Consider the following 20,187-nt stretch of genomic DNA (forward strand, 5'->3'; position numbering starts at 1 on the left):
GAAGAGAGAATGATTTATTTCAGATTTGATTTCTTTCATCACATTCCCAGTGGGTCAGAAGTTTACATACTAATTGAGTGTATGGTAGCATTGCCTTTAAATGGTTTAACTTGGGTCAAACATTTCAGGTGTAGCCTTCCACAAGCTTCCCACAACAAGTTGGTTGAATCTTGGCCAAGTCCTCCTGACAGAGCTCCTGTAACTGAGTCAGGTTTGTAGCCGTCCTTGCTCGCACACCCTTTTTCAGTTCTGCCCACATATTTTCTATAGGATTGAGATCAGGGCTTTGTGATGACCACTCCAATATTTTGTTTTCCTAAGCCATTAAATCTAATTTTTCAACCACTCCACAAATTTCTTGTTAATTAACAAACTATAGTTTTGGTAAGTCAGTTAGGACATCTACTTTGTGCACGACACAAGTCATTTTTCCAACAATCGTTTACAGACAAATTATTTCACTTATAACTCACTATATCACAATTCCAGTGGGTCAGAAGTTTACACACACTAAGTTGACTGTGCCTTTAAACAGCTTGGAAAATTCCAGAAAATTATGTCATGGCTTTAGAAGCTTCTGATAGGCTAATTGACATCATTTGAGTCAAATGTATCTCAAGGCCTACCTTCAAACTCAAGTGCCTCTTTGTTTGACATGGGAAAAACAAAATAAATCAGCCAAGACCCCAGAAAAATAAATTGTAGACCTCCACAAGACTGGTTCATTCTTAGGAGCAATTTCCAAACGCCTGAAGGTACCACGTTCATCTGTACAAACACTATGGGACCAAGCAGCCGTCATTCTGCTCAGGAGGGAGACGCGTTCTGTCTCCTGGAGATGAACGTACTTTGGTGCGAAAAGTGCAAATCAATCCCAGAACAGCAAAGGACCCTGTGCTCGTTTCGAGGCAAGCAACACTGAGGCATGCATGAGAGCATCAGCTGTTCCGGACGATTGTGTGATCACGCTCTCCGTAGCCGATGTGAGTAAGACCTTTAAACAGGTCAACATACACAAGGCTGCGGGGCCAGACGGATTACCAGAACGTGTGCTCTGGGCATGTGCTGACTAATTGGCAGGTGTCTTCACTGACATTTTCAACATGTCCCTGATTGAGTCTGTAATACCAATTTGTTTCAAGCAGACCACCATAGTCCCTGTGCCCAAGAACACAAAGGCAATCTGCCTAAATGACTACAGACCCGTAGCACTCCCGTCTGAAGCCATGAAGTGCTTTGAAAGGTTGGTAATCGCTCACATCAACACCATTATCCCAGAAACTCCAGACCCACTCCAATTTGCATACCGCCCAAACACAATTTGCATTGCACTCCACACTGCCCTTTCTGACCTGGACAAAAAGAACACGTGAAAAACCTCAGCGTTCAACACCATAGTACCGTCAAAGATCATCACTAAGCTATGGATCCTGGACATCCTGACGCGTCGCCCCCAGGTGGTGAGGGTAGGAAGCAACACATCTGCCACGCTGATCCTCAACACTGGAGCTCCACAGGGGTGCGTGCTCAGCCCCCTCCCTGGCCGTAAGGCCCAGCACATCACTGGGGCTAAGTTGCCTGTCATCCAGGACCTCTACACTAGGCGGTGTCAGAGGAAGGCCTTAAAAATGGTCATAGACTGTTCTCTCTACTACCCCATGGCAAGCGGTACCGGAGTGCCAAGTCTAGGACAAAACGGCTCCTCGACAGTTTTTACCCCTAAGCCATAAGACTCATGAACAGGTAATCAAATGGCTGCCCGGACTATTTGCATTGTGTTCCCCCCCAACACCTATTTTTACGCTGTTGCTACTCTGTTTATCATATATTCATATTCACTGTAACTATAGTCATGTACGTACTACCTCAATTGGGCCGACCAACCAGTGCTCCCGCATTTGGCTAACCAGGCTATCTGCATTGTGTCCCGCCACCCACCAACCCCTTTTACGCTACTGCTACTCGCTGTTCATCATATAAGCAGTCACTTTAACCATATCTACATGTACATAATACCTCAATCAGCCTAACAGGTGTCTGTCTGTATAAAGCCTCGCTACTGTATATAGCCTGTCTTTTTACTGTTTTATTTATTTACTTACCTATTGTTCATCTAACACCTTTTTTTCACTATTGGTTAGAGCCTGTGAGTAAGCATTTCACTGTAAGGTTGTATTCGGCGCACGTGACAAATGAACTTTGATTTGTGAAGATGCTGGAGGAAATGGGTACAAAAGTATCTACATCCACAGTAAAACGAGTCGTATATCAACATAACCTGAAAGGCCGCTCAGCAAGGAAGAAACCACTGCTCCAAAACCGTAGTAAAAAAGCAAGACTACGGTTTGCAACTGCACATGGGGACAAAGATCGTACTTTCTGGAGAAATATCTGATGAAACAAAAAAATAGAACTGTTTGGCCATAATGACCATCGTTATGTTTGGAGGAAAAAGGGGAGGCTTACAAGCCGAAGAACACCATCCCAACCGTGAAGCATGGGGGTGGTAGCATCATGTTGCTTTGCTGCAGGAGGGACTGGTGAACTTCACAAAATAGATGGCTTCATGAGGCAGGACAATTATGTGGATATATTGAAGCAACATCAAGACATCAGTCAAGAAGTTAAAGCTTGGTCACAAATGGGTCTTCCAAATGGACAATGACCCCAAGCATACTTCCAAAGTTGTGGTACAATGGCTTAAGGACAACAAAGTCAGTATTGGAGTGGCCATCACAAAGCCCTGACCTCAATCCTTTAGAAAATTTGTGGGCAGAACTGAAAAAGCATGTGCGAGCAATGAGGCCTACAAATCACAAATACTGCGTTTGTAAATGGTGTTGGAGCCCCTGCCTGCCTATAAATAAATAAAAAATGTTTTCTTTGGTTTGCTTACTTATAGTCAAGTAGTATTTTACTTGGTGACTTTCACTTGAGTCATTTTTTTATTAACGTACATTAAACCTACTCAACTATGACCATTTTTCACCACTGGACCCCCGGAGGAATCCCCCCATTAGAATGAAATGCAACAGAGAACAGATGTTTAATACTTCACATTCCAAACACAGCCTATGATCATACAAAAAAACCACTTAACATCCAGGACAAAAATACAAAATTAATCCACGTTTATCGACCTTCACACAACAAATGGTACAAGGAGCAGAAATGTCAAACCTCAGTCATTGAAGAGTCACTCTCCTCCTTTGACCACATATGTATGTGGTCGGTCTGTTTCTCTCTCTTATTTGTGTGTTGAAGTCCTGTCGTAGTATTTAGTGTCTGTAGTACTGGGGTTAGGTAGAGCTGGTACACTACATTCTCTCGTTTTCTCCTCTTCCCGTTACGTTTTTGGTTTCTTCTCATCCCTCCGCTCTAGGCCAAACTCGATCACCAAAGGTTTCCCTAGCAACCGGTACCCGTTCACCATCTCCAAGGCTCTCTGGGACGTTTCGGTGTCTAGAAAATGGTATAACACGACAATATTAGTGATGGGTGGGGGGAAAATAAGAAATATATCAATACAGTTACATATTAGGATGTTATTTTTGGACGATATATACAGTACCAGTCAAAAGATTGGATTTTGATTTGTTTAACCATTTTTGGTTACTAAATTATTCCATAAATGCTATTTCATAGTTTGACGTCTTCACTATTATTCTACAATGTAAAAATAAAGAAAAACCCTGGAATGAGTAGGTGTGTCCAAACTTTGGACTGGTACAGTATATACTGTATATGGTGAATTCTGAATACTTTCCGAACCCTTCCCTTTCTCCACATTTTATTACGTTTCAGCCCTATTCTAAAATTGATCAAATATTTTTTTCCTCATCAATCTACACATAAGGACAAAGCAAAAACAGGTTTTTAGACATTACATTATTAGTCAGACCCTGTACTCAGTACTTTGTTGAAGCACCTTCGGCAGCAATTACAGCCTCGAGTCTTCATGGGTGTGACGCTACAAGCTTGGCACACCTGTATTTGGGGAGTTTCTCCCATTCTTCTCTGCAGATCCTCTCAAGATCTGTCAGGTTTGATAGGTAGCATCGCTGCGCAGCTATTTTCAGGTCTCTCCAGAGATGTTCGTTTGGGTTCAAGTCCGGGCTCTGACTGGGCCACTCAGAGACTCTACCATAAAGGCCTGATTGGTGGAGTGCTGCAGAGTCTCCATAGAGGAACTCCAGAGCTCTGTCAGACTGACCATTGGGTTCTTGGTCACCTCCCTGACCAAGGCCCCTCTCCCCCGATTGCTCAGTTTAGACAGGTGGCCAGCTCTAGGAAGAGTCTTGGTGGTTCCAAACTTCTCCCAATGAAGAATGATGGAGGCCACTTGGTTCTCGGGGACCTTCAATGCTGCATACATGTTTTGGTACCCTTCCCCAGATCTGTGCCTCGCCACAATCCTGTCTCGGAGCATTTATGGACAATTCCTCCGAACTCACGGCTTGGTTTTTGCTCTGACATGCACTGTCAAGGGTGGCACCTTATATAGACAGATGTGTGCCTTTCCAAATCATGTCCAATCTATTGAATTTACCACAGGTGGACTCCAATCAAGTTTTAGAAACATCAAGGACGATCAACGGAAAAAGGATGCACCTGATCTCAATTTTGAGTCTCATAGCAAAGGGTCTGAATACTTATGTAAATGAAGTATTTCTGTTTTTAAAAACCTGTATTCGCTTTGACATTATGGGGCATTGTGTGTAGATTAATGAGAAACAAAAAGATTTAAATCCATTTTTGAACAAGGCTATAATGTAATACAATGTGGAAAAAGTCAAGGGGTCAGAATACTTTTCGAATCACTGTACTATATTATACACAATTATTACAGCACGTGTTATGTGCAATGTATATACATAACAAGCACATTTGAATTGGTGTGTTGCTTAGAGATAGAGCGAGGGAGTGCATGTGTGTATGAGTTAGTCAGTCACCTTAAATATAGAGGAGTGTATGCATGCGTGTAATCTGAGCCTACAGGGAGAACTTGTGTGTGTGTGTGTGTGTGTGTGTGTGTGTTAGTGTGTGTGTGAGTAAACTCAGTCATCTGACAAAGTTTGTGTCTGCACACGTCAGTGTTACCTGATAGTGTGATGAAGGCGTGTCCCTTCAGTCTGCCAGTGAGTAGGCGGTAGACAACAGGCTGGGTGATGTCACAATCAAACCTGGAGAATAGCGCCACCAGCTGGGCCACAGAGGCACGGGCACTCAGATTCTTCACACACAGCACCTACGGACAACCACAGGGACCAGACAACAGCAAGGTGGTGTGGCAGATCTCAAAGCCATGAGACTGAACTCAGACAGTTTTTTCATTTCTCATTCTTAGTCTGTAATATGAGTAGCTTATATATCAGACACGTAACCGAGTCTGGTTAATGTCATCAGAACAAGTGAGTGATACTCTTATCTCTCAGGGAAACACGGTTACTAAAACACAATTAGTTTGATGTTACGTTGAGGAAGGTTCTACCTTTGATGGTTTCCCTGGCTGGTAGTTGTGGAACCGTGGTATGCTCCGGATCCCTTCCTCTGTTTCCCGGTTCTGCTGAATCTCTTCCTCTGGAACCTCCTCTACCTCGCCCTGCACCATCACCGGACCCCCAGGCCCCACCTTTGCCACACTACACAGACTCCCAATTGGCTGGCTCACATTTATCTTCTTTGGAGCTGACAATTGCTTGTGTACAGATCTGTCCTGATCTTGTGATTGGCCAGAAATGTCCATTGTAGTTGATTGGTCAGAGTCCTTGATCCCACTTCTCAATGGATCAGATCTACAGTCAAGCTGGACTTGTGATTGGTCAGTGCTTTTCCATGAGCTCTGTGATTTCTCAATGTCAGTTTGTGGTTCAGGCTGAGGTAGAGATGAGTGTCCTGTGGTTTTCAGCTCAGAGTCCTCTGATACAGACACAGACGTGTGTTTTCGTCTATCACTTAGGACATCTCTGTACAGGGAGTCCAGGGGGTTTGAGGAAGATGCCCCCTGCTGGTCAGCTTGGGTATCTTCCTCTAAGGGAAAGACCAAAATCGTGAGCACATAAGTGTTAGTAGTCCATGACAGCTTGTAGCCTACTTTTTTTTTAAAAACATATTGGCCATTTAGCAGACACTTATCATAGCAAAGAAAAAATGTTCACTAACAGGGAGCATTTTTCTCCAAAGCTCAGTTGTCCTGAGTCAGTAGCGACTCTCTATCCACCGGATGTGTAGCAAACTCACTAAAAGTGGCAGTAAGAAAGCCTCTCTTGAAAAAGCCAAACCTTGACCCAGAAAATATTTTTAAAATGATCAGCCTATATCGAATCTTCCATTCCTCTCAAAATGTTTAGAAAAATCTGTTGCGCAGCAACTCACTGCCATCCTGAAGACAAACAATGTATATGAAATGCTTCAGTCTAGTTTTAGACCCCATCAAAAACTGAGACTGCACTTGTGAAGGTGGTCAGACCAAGGCTCTGCATCTGTCGTACTCGTACTCCTAGACCTTAGTGCTGCTTTTGATACCATCGATCACCACATTCTTTTGGAGAGATTGGAAACACACGGAAATATATCAGTTTGTCTTTGTGAATGGTTTGTCCTCTGACAAATCAACTGTAAATGTCGGTGTTACTCAAGGTTCCGTTTTAGGACCACTATTGTTTTCACTATATATTTTACCGGATTTTTTAAAACTCAGACAAAACAGAGATGCAAGTTCTAGGTCCCAAGAAACAAAGAGATCTTATGTTGAATCTGACAATTAATCTTGATGGTTGTACAGTCGTCTCGAATAAAACTGTGAAGGACCTCGGCGTGACTCTGGACCCTGATCTCTCTTTTGAAGAACATATCAAGACTGTTTCAAGGACAGCTTTTTTTCCATCTACGTAACATTGCAGAAATCAGAAACTTTCTGTCCAAAAATTATAAAGAAAAATATATCAATGCTTTTGTCAGTTCTAGATTAGACTACTGCAATGCTCTACTTTCCGGCTACCCGGATAAAGCACTAAATAAACTTCAGTTCATGCTAAATACGGCTGCTAGAATCTTGACTAGAACCAAAAAATTAGATCATATTACTCCAGTGCTAGCCTCTCTACACTGGCTTCCTGTTAAAGCTAGGGCTGATTTCAAGGTTTTCCTGTTAACCTACTAAGCATTACATGGGCTTGCTCCCACCTATCTTTCTGATTTGGTCCTGCCGTCAATACCTACACGTACGCTACGGTCACAAGACCCAGGCCTCCGTATTGTCCCTAGAATTTCTAAGCAAACAGCTGGAGGCAGGGCTTTCTCCTATAGAGCTCAATTTTTATGGAATGGCCTGCCTACCCATGTGAGAAATGCAGACTCGGTCTCAACCTTTAAGTCTTTATTGAAGACTCATCTCTTCAGTAGGTCCTGTGATTGAGTGTAGTCTGGCGCAGGGGTGTGAAGGTGAACGGAAAGGACCTGGAGCGACAAACTGCCCTTGCTGTCTCTGCCTGGCCGGTTCCCCTCTCTCCACTGGGATTCTCTGTCTCTAACCCTATTACAGGGACTGAGTTACTGGCGCTCTTCCATGACATCCCTAGGAGGGGCGCATCACGTGAGCTGGTTGAGTCACTGACGTGATCTTCCTGTCCGGGTTTGGCGCCCCCCTAGTGTTCATGCCATGGGGAGATCTTTGTGGGCTATACTTGGCCTTGTCTCAGGGTAGTAAGTTGGTGGTTTGAAAATATCCCTCTAGGTATGTTGGGGCTGTGCTTTGGCAAAGTGGGTGTGGTTATATCCTGCCTGGTTGGCCCCGTCCGGGGGTATCATCAGATGGGGCCAGTGTCTCCTGACCCCTCCTGTCCCAGCCTCCAGTATTTATGCTGCAATACTTTGTGTCGGGGGGCTAGGGTCAGTCTGTTATATCTGGAGTACTTCTCCTTTCTCATCCTGTATGAATTTAAGTATGCTCTCTCTAACTCTCTGAGGACCTGCTCAGGACTACCTGTCCTGATGACTCCTGGCTGTCCCCAGTCCACCGGTTGTCTCCAGTCTACCTGCTGCTGCTCCAGTTTCAACTGTTCTGCCTGCGGCTATGGAACCCTGACCTGTTCACCAGACATGCTACCTGTCCCGGAACTGCTGTTTTCAACTCTGTCTCTCTACAGCACCTGGTGTCTCTAACTCTGAATGATCCGCTATGAAAAGCCAACTGACACTTACTCCCGAGGTGCTGACCTGTTGCACTTTCTACAACCACGGTGATTATTATTATTTGACCATGTTGGTCATTTATGAACATTTGAACATCTTGGCCATGTTCTGTTATAATCTCCACCCGGCACAGCCAGAAGAGGACTGGCCACCCCTCATAGCCTGCATCCTCTCTCGGTTTCTTTCTAGGTTCTGGCCTTTCTAGGGAGTTTTTCCTAGCCACCGTGCTTCTACACCTGCATTGCCTGCCGTTTAGGGTTTTAGGCTGGGTTTCTGTATAGCACTTTGACATCGGCTGAACTAAAAAGAGCTTTATAAATACATTTGATTGATTGAATGGATGTAAACAAATTTGTGTACACAATTTGAGAGAAATAAGCTTTTTTTTGCATATGGAACATTTCTGGGATCTTTTATTTCAGCTCATGAAACATGGGACCAATACTTTACATGTTGCGTTTATATTTTTGTTCAGTATATATAGATGTATGCTATATAATTTATGTGGCTATTACATTGTACTTCACTGTTCATTGTGTCGTTGTAGCCCTGTACTGAAGATGGTCGGCACTATGCTTGGTAGTACATGGCGCCCCTTTGATCTCTAATTAGTGGAGTCGCGTTGTATGGCGCTGTATTGTCTTGTATAGCATTAAACCATTTTATTATTAAATGCATATTGTTTATGGTGAATTACAGATTGTATTATGTATATAGGTCATTCACTATTGTATATTTATTTCTCTCTTTACTTCCAGACCACACACACACTCTCTCTCGGCTATTACAAGCTGTCAATCAAAGCCTTAAAGTGCCCTAGCCCATGTACTACATAGTACAGGCACAGCATAACGTATGAATCTTCAGCGTTATTAAACCACCTCGACCGTAATCCTCAGTCTTGTCATCTGTGACCTTATCAGCACACAGGAGCGAACACAAAGTAAAAACAAAACTTTAGACAAAAGATTATTCAGTCCACCAAGTCCTCATTTACACTAACAGGAGCTCAAACAGGTACATATAAGCAGTTGGCCCCTCCCAGGACCCTATAATTACCCAAATGGCAATTACAACCAATAAACTGGTTCAACCATGTAAAAGGCCATTTCCACATCCATTGATACATTCGTCTTAAATCAGACTTAAGGATTATTAGCCTAGTGATATTTCCCCACCATTCATCCATGGAACAATCATGTCCTCTTATTCAACGTACCTTCTCTAAAGCGTGGTGCGCAGCCCACGTAGCCTATTTCTATGCACAATCTTTTACGCAAAACCAGAATGATACACAGACACACGGAACTCTGACATAACCCAGGAAATATGAACAAACCATGCAGTGAATTAAATAAACAGAACGTCTACCTCGCGAGTCTTGCGAACGTTCATGAGCATAATAAACATTGCGCCCACTCAGATGGTAAGAAATGGTCAATGAAAATGTATTGTATCAAACATGAAACAACAAACGATAATTATTGTGCGATTAGATGGAATACAGATTTTCCACATATGCATTTAAACATGTGAAAGTATCAGTAAACATTTCAACAAGAGAACAAAGCTCTCTCCAATGGCGGGAGTTGGGAGAGCGCAAGTGGAGATGGTGCGTCTTCGCCACTGTAGGCTAATAATTCATTTGAACAACTAAAAGACCAGTAGGCCTAAAAACCAAGCTGTCATTTGTTGGAAGGGAACAAACAAGGGAACAAACTAAACAAGTAATATTCTTGATGACCTCAATTTTTCTGGAGCTGCATATTCATTTATTATGGCTATCCTCTATCCCTACAATTTCACGTTCGCGCTGCACCCGATCCTATATATGTACAGAAAATCAGTAGTCTGTTCACCTGTGTTGATTGACAGTTTGCTGGTCCAATCAAAAGGGCAGAGTGCAAGGGAGATGCTGCGGCTACGGTCTCTGGTTATGTGGAGAGTAAACCCACGGATACTCTGTGCCAGAAGATGAGTGATAAAACCCGGCCAGATAATTTCAAGTCATCAGTCTCAAGTCAACGTTGGGTCCCGAGTCTTGAGGCTCCAAGTCCAAGTTATTTTATTTTCTATCAAGTCATCAAATTAGTCATTGGACTCAAATCAAACTTTTTGTCACATGCATCGAATACAACAAGGGTAGACCTTACTGTGAAATGCTTACTTACAAGCCTTTAACCAACAGTGCAGTTCAAGAACAGTTAAGAACATATTTACCAAATAAACTAAAGTAAAAAATATATAAAAAGTAACACAATAGCATAACAATAACGAGGCTATATACAGGGGGTACCAATACCGAGTCAGTGAGAGGGGGTACTGGCTAAAGGTAATTTGTACATGTAGGTAGGGGTGAAGTGACTATGCATAGATAATAAACAGAGAGTAGCAGCAGTGTACAAAACAAATGAAGGGGGGGGAATCAATGTAATAGTCAGACTTGAGTCCACAACAACAGAAAACATATACAAAAGAACACTGATGCCGAGGTCTTCCAACATAAAACATCTTAGATAAGAAAATATTGTCATTAAATTCTACTTAACTCATTACTTTTTTTTTTCTCTCTTTCCTTCCCTCAAATCCCCAGGAGCCAGTATGTTAGCCCCAGGGACCGGTTCCCCAGGCACAGCCCAAGACCGGCCCCAAATTCCTATTGTGTTCTATTTGTGAACATGCAAGGAATGTGAAACATTTCCAGCACATATAGGACTTGTTCAAACTCCTTCAAAACCATTTTTTTTTGTTTGAACTCCCTTTGATTTTATTTTATGAGGATCTCTTTTAGTCCCCATTTGGACTAATCTTCCAAGAGTCCTTAACATTAAAATACAATTTATAATACAAACACACGTTCACATATAACACACTATTACAAACATACATAATACACTAGCATAATGACCCAATAAATACTCAATCTAAAAAAAGATTGATTCTTCATCTACTATAGTCCCACAACATTTCTATATACTATATTTAAAAATAGTTTTTAAATAATGTTTAAACTTCTATATTGAAAGGTTTCTAGTTTGCCCAGTTAATTTATTCCATTTCTTTATTGCTCTAAATCGAAATGTTATTTTCCCCATTTCTTTTTTCTGTCTGGATAACGCATAGATGGTGGACAATCTATTCCTAGTATTTACAGAATGTCTGTCTCTTACCAACTGAATACCATTGTGAATAGAACTTGGCCATTTTAAATTATGTATATTATAAAATAAGATAAGCATGTTTTTTTCAATTATCTTGTCGATTGGTGACCAACCAAGAACACTGCACATGACTGCAACAGAAGAACCATATCTCCACCTTAAAACAATCCTTGCTGCTTTATTCTGTGCATTCTGCAGCCTCCTAACTTCACTAGATGATGCATTTCCCCAGACCACCAAACAATAGTTCACTTGACTCTAAACCAATGTCTGTGTTATTTGCTGAAGGATTTTCCCCGGTAAATATTTAGTTATACTTCTGATTATGCATGCTGTTTTAATATGTTTTTTTTTTTTTTTACATAGATTAGTTATTTGAGACGACCATGATAAGCAGTTGTCAAGCTGCATTCCCAGTAGTTTGGTTTCTGCCACTTCTTCAATTTGTACTCCTCCCATACTGAATTGTATCCCATGCTGTTTTGGCCTTTTCCTAGTTGAACAGACCAACATAACTTTGGTTTTCTTGGTGTTTAAAGCAAGTTTGTTTTGGCAAACCCATTTCCTGATATTCTCCAAATCTCCTTGCAAAGCTTGCTGTACCTGTTGAACCGATTGTCTTTTGCTGCATAAATTGTAGTATCATCTGCAAATATAGTAGCTTGAGTTTCAACCAAGGCACAGGGAAGGTCGTTGGTGTATATTAAGAAGAGAAGTGGCCCAAGCAGCTGCCCTGCGGTATTCCACAGTTTAACACATTAGGGGAAGAAAATGAACCATTGATATAGGTAGACTGTTTCCTGTCAGTTAGATATGACTGTTCCCAATTCAATGCTACCTCCTTAAAACCATAATGCATTAATTTTGTCAAAACAATTTAATGATCCACTAAATCAAATGCTGCACTGAAATCTAAAAATAGTACACCTACAAACCTGCCATTATCCATAGCATTGAGCCACTGGTCAGTCATGTCAACCAATGCAGTGGTAGTGGAATGGTTTTTGCGATAAGCATGCTGATTGGCTGTAATCAGATCATTCTTTTCCATATACTCCCACATTTGTCTACTCACAATACCCTCCAATATCTTACTGAGTGTAGGGAGTAGACTAATTGGTTGACTATTGGTAGGAGTTTCTTTGAGAAAAAGCTTCACCCGGTTCATCATCAATCCATGGAGATGGACGGGCACCAACTGTTCTCTTTCTTACAGGCTTTCTAACTTCTTGGTCTATGGAGGTTTCAGTGTGAACAAACCGACACATCATAACGTAACATAGGGCTGGGCGGTATACCGTATTTTACAATACAAAAGGTAATGATCCACAGACCGGTTTGGGTTTTTACTTTACCTTCTATAACGGTATTTGAATGTTTTGTTTGTTTAATGTGATGCGCCGTATGTAACGTCCATTTTTATAGTTTACTTCGCTACTTGAGTCATCTCTCTCCGCTCTCTCAATGGCGTTTTCCACACAGACCTAGCCCCGCCACCTGTCACTCAAGGAGCGCATTTGATGTTCCTCGACCCTGAGACACTTGCGTTCAGTCTGCATGGTCAATGCAGCACATTCAACAATGTCGATGACAACAATGCTGTTTTCACTTTGTTTCTCAATATAAATCCACTAGCGTTCTATAATTACAACATTAGTTTGTGTTTCTTACATCAGCAAATAGCTCATAACTGTCCTGTGAGGATCTCTTTCTTCCCCTCCAGTAAAATCCACCAAGGAATGGTGTTAACAGACTTTTTCCCGTCTAATCTCTAACACAGTCAAAAGTGGATACTGGAACAATATTTCTAACATAAGAATGTGGGGAAGGGTCAGTGTGGAGCTATGATAGGAATGTGATTTTAGGAGTTCATAAGAGATAACTTGCTATTATATACCTTCGCGCAGTAAGTAGCCATGCCCCGAGTGAGGTCAGAGAGAGTGTCAGACTGAAGATACCATCCCCTTCGGTGCATAAAAGGATTGCCAACAGAGATTAACCTCACTCGGGTAGGGGGCACTATTTTCACCTCCGGATGAAAAGCGTGCCCAAAGTAAACTGCCTGTTACTCAGGCCCAGAAGCTAGGATAGAAAACACTCTAAAGTTTCCAAAACTGTTAAAATAATGTCTGAGTATAACAGAACTAATATGGCAGGCGAAAACCTGAGAAAAAGCCATCCAGGAAGTGGGATTTATTTATGTTTGTAATTTTCCATTGACTGCCTTTACATTATCCAATGACTTAGGACTCAAGATTGCACTTCCTATGGCTTCCACTAGATGTCAACAGTCTTTAGAAATTGTTTCAGGCTTGTATTCTGAAAAATGAGAGTGTAAGACCACCCTGAATGAGTGGACCCTGCAGTGTCCCAGAGCTGTTTGCTGCACACGACCGAGAGCGCACCTTTCTTGTTTTTCTTTTATATTGACGAAGCTATTGTCAGTTTGAAATATTATTGATTATTACGACTAAAAACAACCTGGGGAATGATTATAAACATCGTTTGACATGTTTCTACGAACTTTACTGACACTTTTGGGATTTTTGTCTGCCTGTTGTGACCGCCTCGGAGCCATTGGATTACTGAACAAAAACTGAGGTTTTTGGATGTAGAGAGGGAATTTAACGAACAAAACAAACATTTATTGGGTAACTGGTAGTCTTGTGAGTGCAACCATATGAAGATCATCAAAGGTAAGTGATTAATTTTATCACTATTTCTGACTTTTGTTACTCCTCTACTTGGCTGGTAACTGTTTGTAATGTTTTGTGTGCTGGGCGCTGTCCTCAGATAATCGCATGGTATGCTTTCGCCGTAAAGCATTTTTGAAATCTGACACAACGGTTGCAATTTCACCGGATGTTGGCCAGGTGGGACGGTACCTTCCCACACCCCCTAGAGAGGTTAAAATTAGACCAAGAAACGTGAGGCGGGAGCTACACGTTTGAAATGGTTGGAACTTTGAACCTCAACTCGAAGTGAAGAATTCCTCACCTTCATTTAGAGTCTCAAATCACCGTATTCTCCTACCATCATCACCAATGGGAACCGTCAACATGACTGGTTATCTTCCAGAGTGAACAACAGTAGACGAGACGGTCCGGAGCCTTTCAGTCAATCAGAGCCTCACAAGCTGAAAGGCCAACCCACATCCTTCCTAAGAAGGCCACGTTCCCGATAGAGATAAATGGCGAACAAAGGCACTCACACGTAAATACGTTCATGCTTTCTTATTCCAAACGGGCGGTGGTTCATGTGCAAAGTACATGATAAATGTGAGAATAGTTCTGAAATGTGTAAAAAATAAGTGTCCCTTTTCCCTCTCTCTCTCTCTCTCTCTCTCTCTCACCCACCCCTCTTCATTTTCGGTGTAACAAGCCGCCATATTAGTCAGTCCACTAGGGACTGTTGTCTCATGTAAAGGGTGTATGTATATTATGTGCTATTATTTAGTTAACTAGTAAATACATAATTAAACCAATGTGTAGTACTGAATCCTGAGTAAGGCTGGGGTGTTTGCAGATCCAAGAAGGTTACGGCTGTTCAGAATGATAATATGATATGAGGTATGATTAATAAGTTAACTGTTTATTGATGTAATAGATATATATCTCCTAGTTTAATTCAGGAGATGGTAACTCTAAACAACTTCTACCATGCTGCCCCAGATCCTAATGAGTTAATTGTTACATGATTCATTTAAAATTGGGTAACAAACATAGTTAGTTGATTAAATGAATAACAGTCATCAGATTAATGTCACGACACTAGTTTGTCTTTTCTTAGCAAGTTGGGCCTAAATCTTGTTAGCCGCTAATTGTTAGCCTGTAATGCTAATCGATAGCTAATAAATGTACTGAGTCAGCACGAACATAATTAGCGATAAAGCCAGATAATACCAGTGATGGTATACACTTAAATTAGCATGTTGTTTGTGCAGCAAAATCAAAGAGGATGACGCAAAGCAAGAATATGTTAGCTACATGAGGTAGCTAAGAGAAAACATTAAAATGCAGCCAAAGATTATAAGGTCCCCGAGCAAACACTTTGGTTCCAACCAAGTCCCAATAACTCCCCCTCTGCATATTCATTAGTTATGTTAAACAACACTGTATTCAAAGTGTTCACTATTATTTTTGGTGTTAGTTGAATCATCCCACCTTGATGATAGAGCGCAGTGAGGAAGCCCTGGCGGTCATTGCCCTGGAACAGGGCCTTCTCTATCTCCATCTCTCTGCGGGACAGGGGTAGGCTGGCAGAGAAGCGCTGTGGGCGGGAAATGAGCTCTGACCTGGCATCCATCTTGTCCTGGATCACCAGAAGACGCTGCTGCCGCACCCCGGGGGCCACACACACCCCATGACCCTGTAGGGCAGAACACACAACATGGCTGCCTGTAGAAAACACACCATGGCCCTGAACCACTACCATGGATGCCTGAGTTACCACAGAGACCCATGGTAGGTCAAACAATCAATATCTATATCAGGCTACACCACCAGGAGGTTTTGGCATCTGAAAAAACACTCACAGTTGGTCAATCAGTAAATATCACTTTTCAAACATTTTCTTTGGTTTACATACAGGCTCTGTATTCCTTCTTAGGGGGTGTAATTGAAAACCACAACATACATATAACATATTATCATTATATCCAGCATTACCAGTGGGCAAAACTGGTTAGAATGACATTATTACAATCTGGTTGTACTGACGTCATTTCAACCAGTTTTGCACACTGGAAAGCAACAATCACCTTCTCTTCGATATTATGACCTGCTTTTCCCAACAGGATGCAGGACGTGGGTGTCCAACAACTGTACCGTCCCTTGTTATATAATATGAATGATATATATAAATAACATTCACCTTCTCAGTGTTCTCTGGCTGGTCTCTGTTGAGCCACAGTTCTACCTCCAGGTCTGTGAGCCCCAGCTCCCTGAGACTGGCCAGCTCACTCTCCCCATCCTGTAGAGCCTGGAACTGGGATAGACTCCTCACCCCGGCAGCCTGCTCCCCAAATGGCTTGTACAGCGCAGCAGGGGCAAAACACTTCCTCTTTGCAACACATCTGAGACAACAAATGAGAGATCTCTAAGTCCATGTGGTCTCTCTGAATGAGAGGTCTGAGTCTGTCTCTAACTAGATAATAACATTTAATTTCAGGAGCAGCAATTCTTAATCATTTAGTTCTCTTGCAATAATGTAGCCTAAATTAAGTGGAGGCCTATTATTTGGCTCAATCGCGTATAGGCAACTCACATAAGCCCGCAGAAGTTGTGAAATTTAAACACAAAAATATTATTTATATTTTACTCTGTTATATTCTTTCTATAAAACATATGTTTGTTGACTGTGATTACGGCAGGGGAATGTAAGGTTGTTCTCTTGTCTGTTTAATGAACAAACTTGATTTGATTTCATAGGCTGCGCAGACAAGTAACAAACTCAATATGCTATTCTTGTGAAAATACATTGTATTAGTCTTATAATGTTTTCTAAGGGCCTGCCTCAACGAATGAATAACAGATCTTTGAGAAGGTGTATATTCAATGGATTTTTAAAAATAAGGAACACCTCCTCACATCTTGCTCTACTCCTGTGCACTCATCACCGGTTCCGGCATGTGAGGAATAATAGGCTTATAATGGTAAAAAGGTGGTAAAAATAGGCTGGTTTGAAAGGTAGTCATACTAACATTACCTCATTGTCTTTTACAGGCGACATACCATAAATCCTATGTGAAAAGTGAACTGTCAGTCCTGACCTAGGGTGTAATAAGAATATGTAAATAGTGTGGCTGTTGCAACTTGCTATTGTAATGCTGTATAAGAAAAGAAAACAGTGTGATGAGGTGAGTTTCCCCCTTACTATGTAAAGCGCTTTCAGCTTTCAGTTGGTAGAAAAACTCGATAAATCCAATCTAGGCTACGTCGCAGTGCCAGCTGTGCCACTAGAGATTCTGGGCTTGAGTCAAGGTTTTGTCGCAGCCGGCCGCGACCGGGAGCCTCATGGGGCGGCGCACAATTGGCCCAGCGTCGTCCAGGTTAGGGGAGGGTTTGGCTGGGAGGAATGTTCCTGTCCCATCACGCACTAGCGACTCCTGTGGCGGGCCGGGCGCAGGGTGTACAGGGTTTCGACACGATCGCCAGGTGTACAGTGTTTCCTCCGACACATTGGTGCGGCTGGCTTCCGGGTTAAGCGGGCGTTGTGTCAAGAAGCAGTGCAACTTGGCTGGGTTGTTTCGGAGGACGCACGGCTCTCGACCTTCGCCTCTCCCGAGTCCGTACTGGAGTTGAAGCGATGGGACAGGACTGTAACTACCAATTGGATACCACAAAATTGAGGAGAAAAGGGGGTGTAAAGTAATAATATAATAATAATATATGCCATTTAGCTGACGCTTTTATCCAAAGCGACTTACAGTCATGTGTGCATACATTCTACGTGTGGGTGGTCCCGGGAATCGAACCCACTACCCTGGCGTTACAAGCGCCATGCTCTACCAACTGAGCCACAGAAGGACCAGTATATATCCAATCTATCATTATTATCATTTAGTAGAAGTGTAGGTTATTGTATCTGAACTGTGTGGCAAATGCTATTGTAATTCTGTGTGTGTGTGTGAGAGAGTAGGGAGGCTCACCTGTCTATGTTGACGTCTGTGTCTAACTGCTGTAGGAGGAGACTGTGGAGCTGTCTCTGTCCCTCGGTCTCCTGTTCCTCCAAGACTGGGCCGTCCTCACACGCATGACGAGTCATACTGTAACACACACAGGGTCAAAAAGTATACACGCTGGTCTCATACACATCTTACTCTACACATTTTCATTAAAGCATACATACAGTACAACTGTCGTTAGCAACCGATTATTGGGCAAACCCGTTAAATAAACAGCTTGTTTTTGGTTTAAACAGCAGATTTTACCTGATTAAGCACAATACCATTGGATATTAATGTTGAAAGTTTGATTTATATTCCTATAACTTAAGTTGAAAATTATGCTGTCTCTGCATCCAGTTGACAAGACATGTTGATAAATAGCCCAATGTCAAAACAGTTAACGTGCCAAAATCAATAACCAATATGCAGAAACAGTTTGTGACATTGAAAACCTGAAAATGTACCATCTACACATACAGTGCCTTCAGAAAGTATTCACACCCCTTGACTTTTTCCACATTTTGTTGAGTTACAGCCTGAATTTAAAATGGATTAAATTGAGATTGCGTCACTGGCCTACACAGAATACCCCATAATATCATAGTGGAGTTCTGTTTTTAGAAATGTATTAAAAATTAAAAGCTGAAATGTCTTGAGTCAATAAGTATTCAACCCCTTTGTTATGGCAAGCCTAAATAAGTTTAGGAGTAGAAATGTGCATAACAAATCACATAAGTTGCATGTTTAACATGATTTGTGTACCCCACACATAATTATAAGGTCCCTCAGTTGAGCAGTGAATTGCAAACACAGATTCAACCACAAAGACCAGGGAGATTTTCCAATGCCTAGCAAAAAAGGGTACCAATTGGTAGATTGGTAAACATAAAAAAGCAGACATTGAATATCCTCTGCAGCAGAGGAAACTCTGGGTCTTCCTTTCCTGTGGCGGTCCTCATGAGAGACAGTTTCATCATAGCACTTGATGGTTTTTGCGACTACACTTGGAAGAAACTTTCAAAGTTCTTGACATTTTCCAGAATGCACCAAAAACCCTGTTGTTTTGACAAGTGGCAACAAATCCCTCATATCGAATAGGAGGTAAATTATTTTGCAAGCTCTGTTGAAACTACCACAACTCAAAACCCACATGGAAACTGGAGGTTCTCTTTTACTTCACTAGTTAGAGAACAACCTGCAGAAGAGTGTCAACAGATGTTTGGAATGTTGCATTTTTAAAACGGGGGTCACCAACAGAACAAGAAACGCAACATTATTTTGTAAATGACACATATTGATTATCACGCAGAAATCAATAGCACCTCCAGGTAAAACTAACACAGCTCAAAGACCACCCGGAACATGAAAATAATATGTACATCACTGGTTAGATGACAACTTGTAAAAGACGCCTAGCTAGCTACATTTTGAAATGTTGCATTTTGATTCAAGTGTGTCGCCAACGCGGTAAGTGTAAAGCAACTGCTTTTTTTCACGTTGAAATCAATAGAATCGGGGTAAACGCTTAGGGTATAAGCGCTATTTTAACTAAGACTTTTGAAAGACCACCCGGAATATGAGAACGCTCCTAAACAAAATGCAACCCTGCGCTCTAGACTAGATTCGGCGACAGACGCGTATAGTTATTGGCTACAAGATTGTATGCATGCATATCATACAATAAACTGTTGAAATTAATATAACCGTAGCATATAATGTTGTTTACCGTCGCATATCTCCGTGTTCCTCTGAGGTTTAATGGCAGACTATAGCCTACTGGTGAGAACCACGGTAGGAGTCATAATACCCAGAAAACCTAGCGGTAAAACCCGGAAATGTTTCTTCCACATTCTTTTTTCTGTCGGGGACGTTAGAACTACTTCATATAAAGTCTGTGTTTCGTGTTGGCTGACCTTGGCTTGACGTTTTGATAACCGCGCAAATAACGATAGGAATAAGCTGAAACATTTTTATGTAATTCATTTCATTATTCTTTTGGCCAAATTTCATATTCACAAATGTAAATTTACAAACAAAAAAACACATTTTCTTACCCTACAAAAATAAATTGAACTGTATTTTAGGATAATTTACTCTACTAACAAAAAAGCTGTTAGAATTATAAGTGAATGTATGTCCCTTTATGTCCTTGTATAATGTGATATT

At 41.7% G+C, this 20,187-nt stretch overlaps 1 protein-coding gene across 1 annotated transcript; it reads right to left on the bottom strand.

Annotated features, from left to right (window-relative positions):
- On the bottom strand, positions 1-19,885 carry rbm41 (RNA binding motif protein 41). Its single transcript, XM_035790450.2, has 7 exons — positions 19,748-19,885; positions 18,004-18,120; positions 16,227-16,428; positions 15,518-15,722; positions 5,492-6,030; positions 5,101-5,248; positions 1-3,462 (listed from the first exon to the last, which is right to left on the bottom strand). The coding sequence occupies exons 1-7, from the start codon at positions 19,753-19,755 to the stop codon at positions 3,347-3,349; spliced, it is 1,335 nt and encodes a 444-aa protein (XP_035646343.1). The 5' UTR covers positions 19,756-19,885; the 3' UTR covers positions 1-3,346.
- Between the last annotated feature and the right edge of the window lie 302 nt (positions 19,886-20,187).

This window comes from Oncorhynchus keta, chromosome 17, assembly GCF_023373465.1.
Source record: "Oncorhynchus keta strain PuntledgeMale-10-30-2019 chromosome 17, Oket_V2, whole genome shotgun sequence".
Lineage (NCBI taxonomy): Eukaryota > Metazoa > Chordata > Actinopteri > Salmoniformes > Salmonidae > Oncorhynchus > Oncorhynchus keta.